Genomic DNA, 20,383 nt, shown 5'->3' with positions numbered 1-20,383 from the left:
AAAATTAAATCCTCTAAACCCCTTCAAACGCCTATTATTGGACTTACTCGTCGGCCAATTAGAAACAACTCTCCAAAGATGATCAGCGAGTGAATATACAGCAATTGGGACGTCACAATTTTCAAATGTATTAAACGCAAGCACCTTATAATCATTACTAGAAGGGCAAAATACTAGAAAAAAATTCACGCTCATAATTTCGACTTTGAAATAAGTACAAGTGGGAAGAAGTAATGACCTCCTAATACTAGGGTTCCACAATCTAACCTCCTTACAATTTGTCAACAGAATCAACCCATTACAGCTTCCAGAAATTAAGTACAAATCACGCGATTGAACACAATTTGCAATATTAATAAATGTGTTACCACGAAAAACTGTAACGTCATTAAATGTACATGTACATCCCTTGTTTGCAATAATTTTACTTGTTATCAGATGATAAATTTTTGAAGTGTTGTTGTAATGTTTAATGAAATTCGAGGAATCAATCAAAGAACACCAGGCTTTACTCACAGACCTGAATTTCATTAGGATTTTCGACGGTAGCCTTACCAAGATTTCCATCAACAATTCCTCCGGCAAGGAGAATTGCTTCTTTAGGTTACTCATTTTGGACACTAAAACACTAAGGCTTAATAACCAATAAGAAATTATGCAATCTCTGCTAAACAATGAACATCTCTTTCTGAAACAAGTCAAACTCAATATGCCAACCGCTTTTATTTGATGAATATCATATATATTTATGATACAATTTCCATATCCTTGCTAACCAAGTTTCTAAGCAAATCTTTATTTTCTAAAATAAGATATAAAACAAGAAGATATACTTTCACTAAACAATATCTTATCATAAATTTTTTACATTTAAAAATCACCGAATAATATCAATATATACACTCTTGAAAATTTTATCACGGTTGTTTGACATATGACTAAGCTATGTAGTTCAAAATTGACATATTTTCTCAAAATTGATTATAATGATCATTATATTTCAGGAAAATTTGCGAGGAAGGTCCTTCTAAATTTTAGTGGTTGACCTTGTGAGAAAGACCCTTATATATGAAAAGAGTGGCACAAAAGGTCTTTATATGGAGATTGGGTTGTAGGGAGGGTCCGTTGACCAAAATTTTCCGGCCTTCCCATTTTTTTTCTTTTTTATTTCGTTTTTCCCTCTTCTCCCTCGATTTCCCTGCTACTCAATATGGACAATAATTAATTAAAACACTATGATAATGAGTTGGTACTCTGGGTATAGAATTCCTTCTCCCTGCAACTCAATTAGAATTAAATTAAACAAATTTAATGTGAATGCATGTTTATCTCTAAGATTAACTTATGCGACCAACTAAGATAACATATGATGGAAACAATCTAAAATATATTTACTAAATAAAATCTTCCCATAAATAAATCTAAAGCTAAATATCTTCCTTCTAATTATTTACATCTAAACCTAAATAAACTTGCCTCAAAAAAATTAAAAAATAAAAAATATATTTACTTAACAAAAATATTTTGAGAGAATATTTAGAAGCAACTTGAAGGATCCTTATATAGTCCCTTATTTTTTTCTCAAAAAAAAAAAAAAAAAAAAAAAAAAAAAAAAAGTCCCTTGTTTCAGATTACCGTCAGATTGGTACTAATAGCATCATATGAAGAACATCTTCCTATAAAGTATAAACTATAAAGAGAATTAAGGACAGTATTTATAATTCGATTTGCACTAAACATTATAAGCCGTGGCTAACCAAAACAAAGATACGAAAATTACTAAATGTAAAAGCTTTTGATTGTAACCACGTAAGTAATTCCCAACCACAACCAAATCGAAATAAAATCGTGGACTACTTTTTATCATTATTACCTGGTGCAAAGTAACAACATTCTCATACATAATAAACCCAATAACACATGAAAAACAGAACAAGTCGAAAACTGAGACAGAGTAATATATCTAGCACAAGGCAAAAAAGATGTATAAACATCTGAAGAATTATGCTATATATGCCTATAAATCGTCTGAAATCAACCGATCTTCTATATTAATGTCTGGCGGGCAGGTAGTCAAAATCTCCCCTTGGTTTCGTTTGTGCAATACTAAGCTCTCCGCATAAGTCTCAAAAGATTTATGACCGTCAGTATGATGATACAAACACTGCATCTCATGACACTTAAAATTATAAGAATACAATCCACCATTATTCTGTACGAAAAATGTATTTTTCCCAACATTGAAAATCTTTGTAAAAGTACTACTTTCAAGAAACTCAAGAGCATATAAATTTGAATCTCCAGTATACCACAAATTCCACGATTTCTCTGCACCATCTTTCACCAAAACCCATATGGAGGTACGCTTAGAAGACATACCAAAAACAGCAATTGACTCACCAAGTACGAAATTGAATTTAATGGTACTTTGTATTGCAGCTAGAGGCAAATCAACAAACACGAATTCCTCGGAATCAAAATCAAACGATACAAGAAGAGTCTGTAATTCACACACAGTACCAGCCGGTCCAGATTTATCCTCATCAAATCCTAACCAATACATAGCGCCTTTTAAATACACAACACACCCATCTACTTCATTGTAACTTAAAAACCCTCGAATGTGGACATCCAACCTATCTTTAACCCTCCAAACATGATCATTTAATGAATAAACCGCAATCGAAAACATGGGAAACATATCATACCCGAAGGCAACCACCTTATAATCATTACTAGACGGAGCGAAACCAAGCCAATAACCTATAGAACGATATCTTCCAATTTCAATAAAAGGACAAGCGGGAATCACCAATGATTTTCGAATACAAGGATTATGCAATACAATGCTTGTACTTAAACTATAGTTATATCGATCCATCAAATACAATCCATGACAACTTCTTAATACAATGTACTTCTCAGGAGTTTCGAAAAATACATCAATTTTCTTGAATGTGTCAATACTATGAAGGGTGGTTTCACTACACTTTGAGGCTAACAAATAAGATTTATTGCGATTGTTGTTGTAAGTTTTTAGATGCATAAGAATGAAATCAGAGGAATCAATTAATGAACACCATGTTTTACAAACACACCTGAATTTTATTAGGGATTTCGCCGGCAACCTGGCTATGATCTCTGTGCATATTTCCGGCGGTATATACGGCAATTTATCGTCGTAAGTTGTCTTCTTGCTACTGGTTGGTTCTACCATTGTACTCAATTGAAGCATTGAACGTCACAAATTGAGGTTGAGATACTATGCTATGCGGCTAATCTATAAAGAGTTTTTTTATTTTTAAACAAAAAAATTAAGAGCAGTTTTATGTAAAATTAGTAAATTATTCGTATTTTTGTTAGAATCCTTTTTTTTTAAAAAAAAAAAAAACATATTTTTGTTAGAATCCTAATCATGGTTGAATTAGGTTTACTTAAGTTTATTGAATTATGAACTTTGCACAAAAAAAAAAAAATTGAAATAATTTCTAATACTAAGGGCATGTTCATATTTACTTCAGTTCAATTCAGCTCTTAATTTTTCTCTCTCATAAAATATTCATTTCAGCTCCAATCAGTTCAGTTCAGTTCAGCTCCAATCAGTTCAGTTCACTTCAGCTTAGTTCAGTAAATATGAATAGGCCCTTACTCAGTATTTTTAGATGCTACATTTTTTTTTTTTTTTTGAGATTAGAAATTCTTGTTTAGTTGCAACACTTTCCATTTTTGACATTTCTTTCTTTCTATCTCTAAATTTGTGAGACTGAAAAAAAAAAAAAAAATATAGCAACTAAAAACACTTAGGAAATAAAAAAATTTACTAAGTATTTTAGATTAGGGACGTTTTCAAAAGTTAGAATAGGGCCTAAAATGTCATCATGGTCTATGGATAAAAGATAAGTCTCTTATTTCATATTAACATTAGATTGGTATTAATAGCATCATAGGCTCATAGCATGCAATTCAATAGGAAATTCCTTTAACATAACATAAAGAAAATCTAATCATAGATTATAATGAGAACTAATTGGTTATTGGTATAGTGGTAACTGGTTATTGGGGCTGCACTTGATAGGGTCCCTCCAACAACAATTGCAGGGGATTGGAACCTACCCACTTAAAACTAAGCCCTAAATTTGAATTAGTGTAAAGGGTGAACCGGATAAAACAACAAAATATAATTAAAATAATACGGAGTAATAATAACTACGAATATGAAAAAAAAGATCAAAGACAATATTTTATAATTCAGTTTGCTAAGTCAACATTGTAAGCCATGGCTAACCAAAACAAAGATACCAGAATAAATGTAAAAGCTTTTGAATGTAATTAGTTGAAACCAGAAATCGTCAACTATTTTTTAATCCTTACAAGTTACAACAGTCTTGTAAAAAAAAAAAAAAAATTATAAATAAAACGTCTATTCAAAAATAAATAAATAAATAAATAAATAAAACGAACTAGATGAAAGGTGGAAATCTGAAACAAAGAATCTAGCACAAGAAGATAATAACAACTATCTGAGAGATTATGCATATGCCTGTAAATCGTCTGAAATCAATCGATCTTCTTCGGCTCTTCGAAGAAATGATAGCAAAATAAAATCAAATATTAATTCCTCAAAAGATTTGTCTTATTTACTTTATTTGTCACCCCGTAGAAACTTAGGTTCTAAAGTCTAAACTAAATGGCAAAGATTAAAAAAGAAAAAAAAAAATTGGAAACCATTTTTTTTTGCAAATCGCACTGGAAATTTTTTGTACTTAATTACAATAATCTCCTAAGCATAGTCCATTGTAACAAATCACTTTTAGTTTTTCCTAATTTCATAGTTAATGATGAGGATGATTGTAAATCCCAAGCAAAACACAGGAGCACATAATATATTGTATAAACCTAAATTCAAAAACATGGCGTCTTATAAGGTTACAGTAGCAATTACAAAGCATATTGACCAGTCGAGTCATGCTTAAGCATAAAAGTTGGCCTGCGCACCTATAACTAATAACTGTGACTATCTATCTCTATTTCTTTCAAGGTCCAACTTATATCGGTCGCTCCAAAAAATTAAATAAAAAAAAATCTCCATATAAAGAATACAATTCTGAAGAAAATGAGGACCTAATAATATTCAAAATGGCGAGAATTCAGGCAGGAGTTGTGCAACAAGATCTGCCTCGTGATGAGTTCATACCTTTTTTTTCCATTGAGAGTACATGCACTTAACCTGCGCTGCAGCTTTCCCTTAATCCCTTTGATGCCTGTTATCGCGAGCTTCATCTGGTAACTAAAAGAAAATTTCTTCGGCTTAGGTTTTAAGATCATCAGATATTGCCGAAGGTATACAATGTGTTGTAAGAATATCTACAGTAGCAGCTTTTGCTGTTTCTGTTCGAAGAACAACTATCTGCAGACAGAAAAAGATAGCAAATGAGCCACTTTGAACGCTGTTGTCATGAAGAGGTGGAATGTAAACAGCTGCATGTGCTACATATATAATAAGCCCGAGAGTACCCAGAATGGTGCTCCCGTGCCAGTGTGTGCACCCTTTGAGGTACACCCAGGTGTATGTTATTAAATGGACCTAGAAGACAGATTAAAGAGAACCAGAGAAAGAGACCTGGTCATAATCCAAATCGAACTTCATAAATTCTTCCTTGCAGGACTCTGCCATACTTGCCAAGCTCTTCAAGTTTCTCACAGGATTACCATTAAAGGCAAGGACCTGACAGCAAACAGCAACAGAAAGTCAGAAATAAATCACACGAACAGCTATAGACCACTCTAGAAACAAAAATCTCCAACAGAACAGCTAAAATATATACCTGAGTGTTTACGATTTCTTCATACCCAATATTAATGTCAGCCACAAGGACCTAATAGCAAAGAAAAATAATAAGCAAGGTCTACACATGCTTCAACTTTGATCTCAAAGTTTTTTATACCTCAGAGGACTGAAAATACCTGAGATACAACAACAAGCTCTTCGTCTTTTGATTGTGGCATTGAATGCAAAAGCTTGTCCAGAAGCTTGACTGGGGCCTCATACTCATACTCTTTTCCATACTGTCATAGTAAAAAAAAGAAAATTAAATACAGAAAACAGCTCAGTTTAAAGCAATTCAATAACATATATATGGAGGGGTAGACTAAAACGCAGCAAGTTTATCGTAGTCTAGTGTCATAGCAACACCCCAGGCTTCACATATATCACACATCATATGTAAGGAGTTCTGCAAGTCGAATGAGATGGACCAACACAATCCAGAAGCAAAAAAAGACCATTAAAATATGGATAGCAGTCATAGTACAAGTACTGAAATGGGCAAGGATAAAATAAGCATAAATACTAGCGAAAATATTACTTCATATATAAGTAGTTCAAGGTGCACAATAAATGAGAGATTACAAACTTTACAAGCAACCATATCAACATTTTCATTGAACAATCAAATCAAGCAATGACAAATTCAGGCCCTTCAGATAATCACACAGCTGAGACTTTTCACGTAAAATGAGAAGCAACCTATAAACTTGAACCTGCTTCGTATGTTTATGAGAAATAAACCTCTTAATTTACAGAGAGGTCTTGAAAAGCAATGGGGTAGAGGGATAAGACTTTAAATTAAATTCCATCACTATAAAAGCTTTAGAAATCACTAAACACCATTTACCATTCTTTAAGATAAGATTTAATAATGGAGGAAATTAAAGATAAAATGCCAAGAACCAGATATCCATCTCGAGTCCAAAAAGAACTGACAGCCCAATGATTGCTTTCCAACCAAATCACTCAAGGAAGATTCAAAAAGTATTGCCATGAAAACACAAAAGAAACGCACAACCAACTGTCCCCCTCCCCCCCACCCCCTCCCCCGCTCCTCCCCACCCCCCACCCCCCCCCCCCCCCCAAAAAAAAAAAAAAAAAAAAAAAACGCACACACATTACAGGGAAAAAGAGAAATATGAGGTGCCTGACAGAACCTACTATAGCAATGAACCTTTTATTTGGGTGAAATTCTTAGAACTTTTCACAATTGAGGAAAGCTTATTCTTCAAATAACCAGAAAGATACATAAATGAAAGTAAATAATACTTCTGTAACCAGAAAGATACAGAGGCAATGTCTCGATGGGGAGCAGGGGAGGTAGAAAGAAGTTCAAAGCCAAACCTCAGAACGGAGATATGGAACTGAGACAGCCGTAAATACAAATCCTGCTACTATATAATACGAAGGAGGTCTACCCTTGCTATGTGCAGGAATGAGCCTTCTGTGAGTACCAAGTTTAATGTTGAATGTGTGCACTGCCGAATCACGCAGTACCTTGATTTCAGCCTTATCTCCAGTATATTTCTGGGATATAAGATAACTGAAACCCATACGCTCTCCATGCCTGAAAGGAACTGTCAAAATAGTAAAAGTTAGTTTACTGTTGATATTTTTCACACTTGCAAGGGCCACATTAGACATTATCAGCAAAAGTAAAATTTGGTTCAATCAATCTATAATTTCAGTTGATATGTAGCAGCACAGAGCAGAAAAGGCAGTATAATGCACTAGAAATGCATAATTCAATGTTGACCAATATCCTACTTTGCATCCTCTGACCACTATCCTATCAAGGGACCTTCCTCAAATCAGCAATGATAACATAAGTAGCAATTAAACCAAACTTCATAACTCAGTTAGCCAGCTACAGACTAGAATCAATTTTAAGACCAAAAATCTTCTTAAAGACTCTAAGAGAGTAAGAACATATTAAATTTTAATCAGGCAGTAACTGATCAGCAACTCAAATGCTAAAAGGGGGTGGGCGGAAGAAGAATAAAATATTACACACAAAATACAATTTATTAGGACCAAGAACTTCAAGAAAAAGGGAAAGACAATGGATTCCTTACTTCTCTTGTCTTTAAAAATCTCTTTAATTACTCAACATAAAAGAGGCAATGCATTGCAACCAAAGTAAAATCTTTCCTTAAAAAACAAAAGGATAACCACAATGACATTCATACTTTACATATTCCTATCGAAGATTGACCGGACATGTAACAATGACTGTCAATACCTGATCTCAATGTATAAACAAAATAGCAGGGTTATTGAAAGTTCAACAGTTCAACTAATTCCAGAGAAAGAAATATATTTATTGAGAGTTACTTGATTCCAATTTAACAAAAATCAGAAACCTTCACAAGAATAGCATTGCCAACATTCATTAAACCTGCAATTCTTAGAAATCAAGGTATAATAAAATACAGTTGCAGCATCGACAATATACAAACTCTTGTTTTACATACATAGTCAGGTTGGAAATTTGACTGCCAGGGATATGGATATTCAGACATGTCATATCACAGAAAAATTATTTCTTTCGGAGAAAGCCAAGTTCAACACCTCAATTTCTAAATGCTCATTAATTGTGAACAAGTCCAAGTAGATAGGTGAGCATCTAAACCAAACAAGATATTACAGTGTGAGAAATTATAAGATAGCCATTAGCTGAGGTACTTTACTTTCCAAAGCTAGCTAAGGAACTTTTCCATTATAGCACAGACATATAAAGGTATGGATTATATAATGTTCCCAAGGGGAAGGAGTTAGAGTCATTACCTGTCCCATCATTTGCAATATCAACCCCATCAAAGCTGAGTATAACATCCGATGGCTTCAATACCTTGGACTCAGGAGCAGTAGGGTCAACACGACGAACACGTACACCTTTCTGATCAGATTTCATTCCCATTGCAAGGCGTAAGTCTGGATTCTCCATCTTCTGCCACTCAACACCAAGAATCGGGAACCCTAAACGGGGAATAGCGATCATGAGTGATAGATATATCAGAAAGTGAGAAGAATAAGATTCCAACAATTAGAAGGTGCATCTGCAAATCTGCGACAAAAAAGACACAACACATGCTCCATCAAAGAAAATCCACAATTGCCCAACCTACCTGTATAAGCTCCATTCTTCTCATAATCCTGAATAAAGTGTGTGATGACAGGCGTAGGTATAACATAACCAATATTCTCTGCATCGTCATGTTTCAGGGACTGAAATGCAATGCCCACACAACTGCCTTTGTCATTAAAGGCTGGACCACCAGAATTTCCAGAGTTTATGGCAGCATCAATCTACAACAACATCAATGCTGAAAAAATTAATTACACGATAGCAAAGGAGCAAAAAAATAAAAATAAAAGCAAGAATTCCGTATACATACCTGCAACCCCAACAATTCAGTGGACCCATGAACATAAGACAAGATCTCAATGCGAGAGACAACTCCACTGGTAACAGAGATTGTATCCCCTCCTATCGGATATCCTACAACAGTCACAGCATCTTGAAGAGCAGGTAACTTTCCGAACTCCACAGGTGAAACCCCTTCCCAGAACTCATCATCACTGACTGTAAGCAAAGCTGCAAGACCAACATGTGTGTTAATTGTCCATCAAAAACTCTCAAACCAAACTAAGTATACACAATAGCATAATTAAAAACCACATCAGAGCTCTGATAGATGCAGAGGGTAAAGCCAAATAAACCACCAACAAACATCAATAATTCCAAATTGCAAAGCATTAATGGATGCAAAAAAATATAGTTGATAAGATTGTTAGAACAGAGAATAAGGTTTCCAAGGTAAATTTCGGAAGCTAACCGCCTAACAATGAGAGTCATAAGAGCTTTCATGGGGATAAATAAGCAAGGCAAGCGAGGCCTGTCATATCCAGGTCATATAGAGAAGAAATAAGAAAGATAATTATAACTAGTGATAATAATCTAATCCAGTTCATATAGTTTGCGCAGAAGCTCAATTTTAGTTCCAAACTCCAAGAGGCAAAGTTTTAAATATTTTAGCCTTTCATATCTCTATCCACCGGACAGTCCACGCATCAATTACAGGTTCATTACTGAACTGGCGACAAAGCACCAACATGGCAACAATATCCCAGATATGAGCATCCAAAAGTATAGTTCGATGCTCTACCACAAAGCTCCAAAAGGCAAAATTAAATTTAGGTCGCCATTTTCTGAAAATACATCAAAAATGATTCCTCTAGATAATGAATGCATCCATCACTCACACAATCGTTATATTCACATAAAAATACAAGAACAAGTGCACTTGAAGTTTTTCTCCTAGAGCAGCAAAGAGGTGACCTATCTACTTAAATAATATTGGCCTCCTAATAATTCCTAATGCAGTAACTTGCAACATTGGGTCAATAACAACATTAATAGCCACTCATAATTGATCCAAATATTAACTACGAAGCTCTAAATGTAAGATTACTATGCCTAGCAGTCAAGGTTAGGTCAGAAAACATTCTCAAGAACATCATTGAATTGAAATGACAATAGAGCAAAACAAGGTCAAGTCAAGCTTTGTTGTATCCATATAAATGTAAACCTTACACCTAAGTAAACTAATTCCATGCATGGTGCCTACTCAAATCAACATATTCATACTAATATTAAAGGAAGTGATTTTTGGAGGCACATAATAGTAAAAGGACGTAAGTTGCACATTAGAAGCTATAGATCCATATTAAATCCTTGTTACCAGAAGCAAAAGCATCAGCCACATGGAAAAATATAGAGGATAAATAGAAATAATGGAAGAGGCTTAACAAAGGAAAACAAACTGCCTCATGTACCCCCTCCCTCCCAGCCTCCCACAAAAAAAGGCAAAAAAAAGAAACAGAAACAACATAAAATGATTAAAGTGATATTTAAGCTACTCTCCCTATCCACTCTGTTTGAGCATTTTAATATGGACAAAAGAAACAGCTACGCAAAAAAAAAGATATAATCTTCTGCGGTTACCATGTATACTCGCATATGACTATTGACTTAAGCTCTATCTGTAATAAATGAAATTCATAATTTGGGAATATTTGGATATTTTAATGTACAAATCAATTCCAGTTTTGATCATTTTTAGAGATCCAAAATGGAAAATAGAGGCTAAAAAGAGCATTTGGGATTACTATGATCACTAATAACCCTGACAAAATATTTAAACAAGACAAGCCCAATGAACCAAAATCTTTTTTATTTAAGCAAGCTAAATTCCAAATATAGCTCAGTCAAGAAAGCAATTTAAACATTTATATTTGGTTCCCCAAAGAAATACAACACTAAATCTTTAGAGGATCTAAAAAAAACTTCTCGATGGCTTACGAGCTTAATGGTTAGGATATACCATGCCAAATAGGAATGTTAATGAGAAAGTGTAGTCACCCCTTTAGTACTTATTTTGGGTTCTCAATATGCACAGTCCAAAAACAAATGTGCTTCTACAAGCTTCTAGTAAACAAGCTTAACTATCAGTCATCTATGCACATAAAAAAGGGGAGCACCAACTTATAAATTTTCAACTTGCTTATCAAAAAGCCTTAGAAGTCTTCCAACTGTGACCCATTACTTCAATAATAGAAAGCATAAGACTTTATCGAATACAAGAAAAAGATATTCTGCAAGCTAGTTCGCTTTTAACCTCAAAAGTTATCATCACCCTCACCAATCAAATATAAATGAAATCTTTGCTAACTTCCAAATAAATCTCAGTATTAAACATTAACTGCAAAGAGACACCATTAACAACAAACCTTTTTATGGAATCAAACAAAGAAAATCCCCAACACATTAACACCACTAAAACTTATGATCAAGGGTATCAAATATTCAATCCGTACACTCTTTAACCAAGAACATCATAATCGACACCACTAATAATTATCAAACTCCGTACATTGTAGTACACCATTCTTTACGACCTAATGTGGCTATTTCTAAATTAAACTTCTGCATCCTACATTCCTGCTTCAAAAGCTATGTTTCTCCTCCTGTCCTCCACAATTATCCAATGTAAATGCTCATTCAATTGTGCAACTAGGTCATTTTTGGGAAAAAAAATTGATATTATTACCCCAAAAAAGTAATTGGCTAACTCATGTAAGAGAGCAGACTGGCGATTGATTGAAATCAGCAACACAATTATAAAATCCAAAGGAGCTCATCCTTCACATTCCCAATAACATGAACAAGCTAACATCCCAAAACACAACATTCTTACACCATCTCCCAATCTTAATTTTCTCAGGAGCCAACTATTAACAATACAACATTGAGAAAACCTAATAAACCCCACTAAACCATTGCAAGAACAACAATAATAATTCAACAAATTCACTAAACAAACAACATAGAAAGTTCAAAATTGAATACCTATATCACATTCAGTACCAATAGCAAGAACAGTAGCTAAGTACTTAGTATCAGAACCACGTTTCTTGAGCTTAACCTGAGTATAATGCTCCACAGAATGAGCATTCGTCAAAACCCTTCTTCCACCAATCACAAACCCACTACTCGACGAACTATACTGCCGTTTTCTCTGCCATGGGAGCGAGAAATTCGGCTCAGTATGAACACAAAACACCTTAACAACCGCATCCATTGCCGGCATGACCCGGGCCGATACCGCGTTCGCAACTAATTCCCACGCCGCGGCGCCATTAACGGCGGCGCCGTCGGACCGCCGAGGTTGCTGCTGCTCATCGGAACTATCTGGGGATTTCCGGGAACGACCACCGCGGCGGTGGCGGCGGCGAGAGGAAGTGGGTTGGTCGGAGTGGTCGGCGGAGAAAACGACGTCGGATTGGTCGAATGAGGCGGCGGAAGTGGTGGTTGCCGGAGGAGAAGTTTCTAGGGTTTCGGAGGATTGGTGTTTGCGACTGCGCTTTCTCTTTCGATTGTTGTCGCCCATAATTAAGGAGGAAAAAATAAAAATGGAGGTTTTTTGAAGGTCTGTTAATGGCGGAGAAAGAAGGAGGAAGGTGGTTTTATAGTTTGGGTTTACGACAGGGTTAGCCGGTGAAGAGAGAAGGAAGAGTGGTGATTTATTAAATTGTCATTTCCATTTTCTCATTCACAAGTTCTCCAAAGGTGTCTCGTATGAGTAATTATTTATACTTAACCTAGAAAATTCCGAGCCATGCACGGTTTTTTGAAATAAATGGTAATTGTAATTATGAGTAAAATATAAAAGAATCTACGAATAAGAATCATAATTTTTAAAAAATAAATAAATGTTTCAAAAAAGAATTCATAATAAATACTCTGTATATAAATAAATTTTTTAGGAAAAAAAAAAAACCCTGAATATAAATTTCTTTCTAACTTCAAACCAAAGAGAATGTAAGAATTCTATAAGAACTAACAAAATCTATAGTATTATTACGGGTAAAATATAAATACCGAAGAATTTGATTACTAATTAAATTTACATAAATGTATCTAGCTACTAGATTTGTGTTATAACTATCATTAACGGAACGAGATAATAGGTAAAATCTCGATAATAGATTAACCGCAGACGTTATAAATATTAAAAGGAAAGTAACTTGTCAAAAAAAAAAAAAAAAAAAAAAAAAAACTTGTTATATCTAAAGAATCTGATGAACAAAAACAAAATACATAAATTCAAGGTTTTCTTTAATTAAGCATAAATAGACAAATAAACAATAAGAAGTAGGTTCTGATACAACTAAATATGAATAGACGTTAAAGTTCTAATTGTGTATTCCCTCAAAAAAAAAAAAGTTCTAATTTCATATTCCTTTAATAAAGATCTAATACCTTTTTCTCACATTAATTATATAAATTTAATTTAATTGGAGTATAGAGTAATAAACTTTTGGTAAAAGTATGGACAAGTATGTTTTGACTATTAAAGTTATTAAGTTAAATGAGTTCTATTGAGTACATAAATTCGGATGGGCTAATTGACAAACAAAACCTCAAGAGACCGGTAAATGCCAAAAGTCAAAACTTAAGCATTGTCAAACTAGCAAGTCAAAGTCTGAAGTTTTAGCAGCAAAACATGTTAAAGTTAAACAACATAGCAATCTCACATTCAATTCCAATGGCTAGGACCGTAGCCAAGTACTTGGTATCAGACCCACATTTCTTAAGCTTGACTTGAGTGTAAATGTGTAATAGTCAACTGAATGAGCATTTGTCAACATTCTCCTCCCTTCAATGATAAACCCACTGCTTGTGGATTTATACCGTCTCGTCTTTTGCCAAGGAAGCGAGAAATTCGGGCTTGTATGCATACAAAACACCTTCACCACCGCGTCCATCACCACCCGGTTATCACCACCACAATTATTCTCCGACTTCATAGGCAGATTGTGTTAGGATTGTTGTTTTGTTTGTAGAAGTTGTTACTACAACCCACATCCTTGGGGTTCTTATCATCAATCAATCACCAATTCACCATAGCTTTATACTCTATAATTGTATACCTGGGTACATCAAATAAGATGATCGAGTACTTCTACATTCACCAATTAGGCGATCAACATTTATCAGTCAAGCTTTGCCAATATGAAATGAACTCAAAATGGTATGAACGAAGGATAGTTGTTACTCTCAGCAATACGAGGTGGCAAAAAAATGATGCAGATAATTGAAAACGGGAACAATAAAGGATGACAAATCCAAGCATTTTCACTCTCAAAAAAGGTGAATTAATCAGCTTTCGTACAATACATATATAAAATACGAACTTGGCTACTACCCCGAATTTAAATTGGTTGCACATAAAACAGTAATAACGATGGAGCATTGGAGCACACATTACTGACCAAAAAAAAATCACACAATTGTATAAAAAGTCACAATTGTGAATTTGTGATGACTCGTGATGTAAGCGTGTAAACCAAATCCTTGCATACAGTAGAAAAGTATAAATCAGTAAAACAACATGTATGGTATGCGAGCTTCAGACATCAGCTTATGTTTTAAGATCATCAGACATTGCAGAAGGAATGCCGTGTGTCGCCAGAATATCTGCAGTAGCAGCTTTAGCAGCCTCAGTCCGAAGAATAACTACCTGCCATAAGAAGGAAAAAAATAACCAATCAATTGCAAACTGTGCTCAGTTGTATTTCCTCCCAATTCCCAGATAAGTCCATGCTTATGTTTACATTCACTGATTCACATATGTAAAGAGAGCTTATAAAAGAGAAAAAACAGACCACGTTGAAAATTAGATCGAACTTTAAATATTCTTCGTTGCAGGACTCCACCATATGTACCAAGCTTTTTAAGTTCTTCACAGGGTTACCATTGACAGCAAGAACCTAACAGGAAAGCAGCCAAAAAAAAAGTTACATTGATACGCCAACTTTCGGAGAGTAATGAAATCAGCACAAGCTCACAGCTGAAGAATGTGACAGAGTGAGGAACATCACAGAAACAATTTACATAGACCACCCCAGAAACATAAGATACTTCCAAGCAAGTTTAAATGAGAAGCTAACACTAATAATACATACCTGGACATTAGCAATACCTTCATATCCGATGTTGATGTCAGCCACAAGAACCTACATAAACGGTGAATAAAAGATAAGGTATATAATTATGCAAACTGCAACTGGACACATTTTGTCATGAGGGAAATGTTGCAACTTTAGCATAATGAGAAAAGACAACATAATTCAGGCCCATCAATGTGAAATGACAAAGTGATAAGAAGTTGAAAATCACTGCATATTTTCATTCTCATTGATCTCCTATACATATAGATATTCTGTTTCCTTTCCAAATACCTTCAAGTGCATACATGCAATTCATAATCCAAGGATTTTAAGTCAAAATGTTCTCATGCAGCCATGTTAAAGTGTTTATTTTTAATCTGGGTAATCCAGTGGTGTCCAAGAGGAAGATACTAAACCTGAGATATAACAACAAGATCTTCATCTTCTGATTGTGCCATCGAAAATTGAACTTTGTGCAAAATATCGATAGTAACATCATTCTGAAAAGGAAAAAACAAACTGCAATCAGTTTATACAACCATAAAATTAATTACCGGGGTACAAATAAAAGATTTCCATCAAATGTAATCTCTACATCTACAGACAGTGGGGAAGTAGAGGGGAAGAGTGACATGAAATAACTTAAATTGGCCAATCAACATACCAACATATGTTTGTGAAATATCAGTTATCAAGCTAAACAATAAAAGTATTGGTTAATTTCCTGTAAAAACTGTATCAGCAATTCAGCAGACATCATTTTCAGCTCAACCAGCAGTAGAAGTAACAATATCAGAAATCCACAAGCTTCCAAAAGGCCCATAAAATCATAAATATTATTCACGTCCTAATTAGTACTGCAGCAGCTGCTAGTCACGACTCATGAGCAAATTACAAAGATATAAAACTTGGACAAAGGATACCTATTGCCAAAATAGATCAGCAAGTTGGAGAAGGGATTAAAGGCTCAAGTCATATCAGTTCAGATATTGACTGACAACTTAATTTAGGTCAAAAATAAATCAGAATCATAAGAGTGATAAGACAGTAAATATCAAATTACCAATCTGAATTTCATGGCTACAACTTGTGTTCCATAATAATTAAGCAACTATCAAACGTGTCCACCATCAATTAGTCACATGTTTATCATGAGACCGAGAACAAGTATGCAAATTAATCTGTTATACACACGCAAGCATACACACATACGAGCACACACATGTGCGCGCGCGCGCGCGAGAGAGAGAGAGAGAGAGAGAGAGAGAGAGAGAGAGAGAGAGAGAGAGAGAGAGAGAGAGAGAGAGAGAGAGAGAATGAGACCTCTGATCGGAGATATGGGACCGAGACGACAGTGAAAACAAATCCAGCGAGTATGTAATATGATGGAGGTCCATCCTTAATACACACTGGAATGAGCTTCTTGGGAATACCAAGTCTGATGTTAAATTCATGCATCACTGAATCACGTAGTACCTTGATATTGGCATTTTCTCCAGGATACTTCTGTGATACAAGGTAACTAAAACCTATACGCTCTCCATTCCTGAAAGGAACTACAAAAGGATAGCCATAGGGTTAATTGTGGATGCTATATTGCGTATACGATTCATTATTAAAATTGAAAAATTTCATGTAATGTCGAAATTTGATAACAAAAACAAAATAAAAGTTGGTTCAACCAATCCAGTCAATGTTTTAAATGCATAATTTGGACTTTGTTCTATTAGCAAAATTAACTTTTGATAAATTTTGAAGGTTAAGAGAACTACATCAAAAGGACAGCAGCAGATTGCAGAGCATGCATCGTGGTCAAAACAAAGACCAAAAACATACAACTAAGGAAATGTTTGTTTCAGACTTTGAAATCACAAACAAAATCAAACATTTGCAGTCTAAAAAGATCCACAATAATCAAACATTAAAGATAAAAGATATAAAATGCATAAGACCTAATATGTATGGGTGCAACTAGCTGTGCAAACTACAAAATTCCATGAAGAAAAGAAAATACATAATGTTTGGTTATATCACCTCCATGGAAAGTTTAGTGCAACAATAGGAATGAATTGAAGGATTCAAAAAAGTGTTATCATATATAGTGCAACAATCATTAAAACCATATACTAAAGGATATCTAGAGGCATGAGCATAAGCATGCGACTGGATGGATCCAGGGAGGTGCAAAAATGCTAAGGGCTGAATGGATGCTGTAAGAGCGAATGAGCATCAACATTACATTGACTCTTCGTATAAACTAAGTGGTTTGGTTAGATCATATTACAAGTGTGTGGGCACTTAAGCAACTACAGCATATTTAATTAAAAAAATGGTAAAGCCTAACATTAACAGATACTTGAAGCAAGTAAACTGAACACCGTGAGCAATTGAGCATCTATTAAGAACATCAGAACATGTATGCAACAGTTCAAGAAAATTTTTTGACATGAATCCATAAAGGGTGAAGGGGATAGCATAATATTTTAAAAATTAAATACCTGTTCCATCATTTCCAATATCAACCCCATCAAAACTAAGGATAACATCTAATGGCTTAAAAATCTCGGAATCAGGAGCAGTAGCTTCAACTCGGTTAACAAGTATACCCTTTTGATCAGATCTCATTCCCATTGCTAAGCGTAAGTCGGGATTCTCCATTGGTTGCCAATGAAACCCAAGAATTGGGAACCCTGAGAAGAATTCATATCTTGCATTAGATAAGACATTTTTTAAAATACATGAGAATAAACCAAAATGAAGTTACTGCAACAGCTATCAGGTAATTTTGAAAGATGAGCACAACAAAATCAAAATGACCAAACTTGTCAGCTGAACCATACCTGTATATGCTCTATTCCTCTCATAATCCTGAATAAAGTGATCGATGACAGGTGTAGGAATAACATAACCAATATTTTCAGCATCTCCTTGTTTCAAGGACTGAAATGCAATGCCAACACAATTCCCTTTATCACTGAATGCTGGACCACCAGAATTTCCAGCGTTTATGGCGGCATCTACCTGCAACACCATCAATGAAAAATTAATCAGTGAAATGAGATCAGGACCAAAGTCAAACATGCAAACAAGAATCCCGTGTGAATAACCTGCAAGCCCAGTAGCTCGGACTCCCCATGAGTGTAAGAGAGGATCTCCCTGCGTGAAATAACTCCACTGGTCACAGATATAGTATCTCCTCCTATTGGGTAACCCACGATAGCAACAGCATCTTGAAGAGCAGGCAATTCGCCAAACTCCACTGGTGAAACACCTTCCCAGAATTTATCATCTTCGACTGTAAGCAGAGCTGTAAAACCACAAGCAGCCCAGACCCATTATACACAATTGAAATTCAAAAAAACCTCTGAAGAATTTTAAGCTTAGTCAGCTACAACAGTCTACACTACTCAATAACAGCAAGAAATTTAAGCCATTCACTAAGCATTCTCTCTAAGAATTTGCAAGTTAGAGCCACCAATGCATCAAAAACAAATCCCAAACCAAATTTATCATCAAAGCAGTTCCAAAAAGATTGAAAACACAACTATCATACCAATATCACACTCAGCCCCAACAGCAAGTACAGTAGCCAAGTACTTGATATCAGAACCGCGCTTCTTGAGCTTAACTTGAGTGTAGTGTGCTACAGAATGTGCATTTGTCAAAACCCTCCTCCCTGCAATGACAAATCCACTACTGGAAGTGCTACACTGCCTCCTCCTCTGCCACGGAAGGGAATAATTCGGTATTGACCAAACACAAAACACCTTCACCACGGCATCCATCAATGGCACAACAGGCTCTGAAACTGCCACCCGTTTTTGACCACCATTGCCATTCATACTGTTTTTGAAAAAGCTCGGCATTACACAATACGAAAATTAACACCACAAGGGTCGGATACAATCCCGAAAAAGGAATGGTTAGTTGCTACTTGCTAAGGCGTCTACTATTTTGAAAAGGCTGCTTTGTTTTCTGATGGTAATTACCCATTTCTGAGTACATACTTATATACTACAATTGAGTGGCAGTTGGTCGGTAAGTTTAATCAATATAATAACAAATTAGTCAATATTAATAACAAATTTAACATTATGACTTAATCATATAGCTTTCATCACCTGATCACAAAAAAGTGTTGTGTCGACCCTAATCTTTTCTTTCACCACATTTAAATTTATTGGATTATTCAAAGACTGAATTTTTTTTATACCCACCATCTCAATTTGACAAATTGGGTATTTTTATACAAAACAAAGCCAAAAGTGGGAAAAAAAACAAAGCTTACGAAATCAAATAGCGGCATAAAAACGTGGAAAACAATAATTAAAGTAAGTTAATGTTGAAAATTAGGAAGAATTACCACGTTGTCGGATGTAAGGAAAGAGATAAGATGAATCATCTTTGCTGAGGTTGGACAACAATGGCGTCACTTTCAATTCAAGCCGCCCTCAAGCAATTTTTTGCCACCCCAAAAGGGGAATATCCGAAAATCACCAACTTCTCGAGATTTCAAGAAGAAAGATTACTTCTTCCACAGATCTAGTATGAGTAGAGTACAGTACCAAAAATGCAAGAAACCTAAATTGAACCTGACCCTATAATAAAAACACTGATACAGAGTAACAAATCAAAAATGCACGCTATCAAATTGAAATAATCCAATAGTGAGGGAAACCTTAAGTGGTAAGAGTTTCCTTTCCAATTTCATGTGATTTTTGGATCGATTTTCATCGTTTGCCCGTGTGGCTCTCTAAAATAAATAAAAATAAATTAATCCTACCACAGGTCTAGTACGAGTACAAAGTAATATTTGTAACAATTGGACTCTTGCGCTATTTTAGAGTAAGCAAATGTTGCGCCGTGTTATGCTTATGCCGTGCCGTGTTATTTTTGTGTTCGTGTTTAAAGTTAAACGGGTTGGAGATATCAAAACTAACTCAACCCGGTTAATAAACCAGTCGTGTCCTGTTGACCCATTTAACTAATCGTGTCGAAAGCCTTTAACACTACTCTCTTTTAACGTGTCCGGTTTGTATC

The 20,383-nt window shown here is 35.0% G+C and overlaps 3 protein-coding genes across 3 annotated transcripts; all 3 read right to left on the bottom strand.

Annotated features, from left to right (window-relative positions):
- Nucleotides 1–2,017: 2,017 nt before the first annotated feature.
- Nucleotides 2,018–3,217, bottom strand: LOC145597144 (putative F-box protein At5g47300). Its single transcript, XM_081653307.1, has one exon. The coding sequence runs from the start codon at nt 3,215–3,217 to the stop codon at nt 2,018–2,020; it is 1,200 nt and encodes a 399-aa protein (XP_081509433.1).
- Nucleotides 3,218–4,848: 1,631 nt separating this feature from the next.
- On the bottom strand, nt 4,849–12,933 carry LOC145597287 (protease Do-like 9). Its single transcript, XM_081653421.1, has 9 exons — nt 12,240–12,933; nt 9,226–9,425; nt 8,956–9,136; nt 8,615–8,806; nt 7,172–7,404; nt 5,965–6,066; nt 5,826–5,876; nt 5,621–5,725; nt 4,849–5,407 (listed from the first exon to the last, which is right to left on the bottom strand). The coding sequence occupies exons 1-9, from the start codon at nt 12,778–12,780 to the stop codon at nt 5,309–5,311; spliced, it is 1,704 nt and encodes a 567-aa protein (XP_081509547.1). The 5' UTR covers nt 12,781–12,933; the 3' UTR covers nt 4,849–5,308.
- A 1,577-nt stretch (nt 12,934–14,510) lies between these two features.
- Nucleotides 14,511–19,984, bottom strand: LOC145598259 (protease Do-like 9). The gene is made up of 10 exons (XM_081654589.1): nt 19,707–19,984; nt 18,897–19,186; nt 18,451–18,650; nt 18,184–18,364; nt 17,842–18,033; nt 16,667–16,899; nt 15,760–15,843; nt 15,359–15,409; nt 15,059–15,163; nt 14,511–14,913 (listed from the first exon to the last, which is right to left on the bottom strand). Exons 2-10 carry the CDS (start codon nt 19,183–19,185, stop codon nt 14,815–14,817), a joined length of 1,434 nt encoding a protein of 477 aa, XP_081510715.1. The 5' UTR covers nt 19,186; nt 19,707–19,984; the 3' UTR covers nt 14,511–14,814.
- Nucleotides 19,985–20,383: the final 399 nt, after the last annotated feature.

Source organism: Chenopodium album, chromosome 20 (genome assembly GCF_948465745.1).
Source record: "Chenopodium album chromosome 20, dcCheAlbu1.1, whole genome shotgun sequence".
NCBI classification, from domain to species: Eukaryota; Viridiplantae; Streptophyta; class Magnoliopsida; order Caryophyllales; family Amaranthaceae; genus Chenopodium; species Chenopodium album.
The sequence above is the reverse complement of the archived record's forward strand: the minus strand, read 5'-3'. Positions and strand labels throughout refer to the sequence as shown.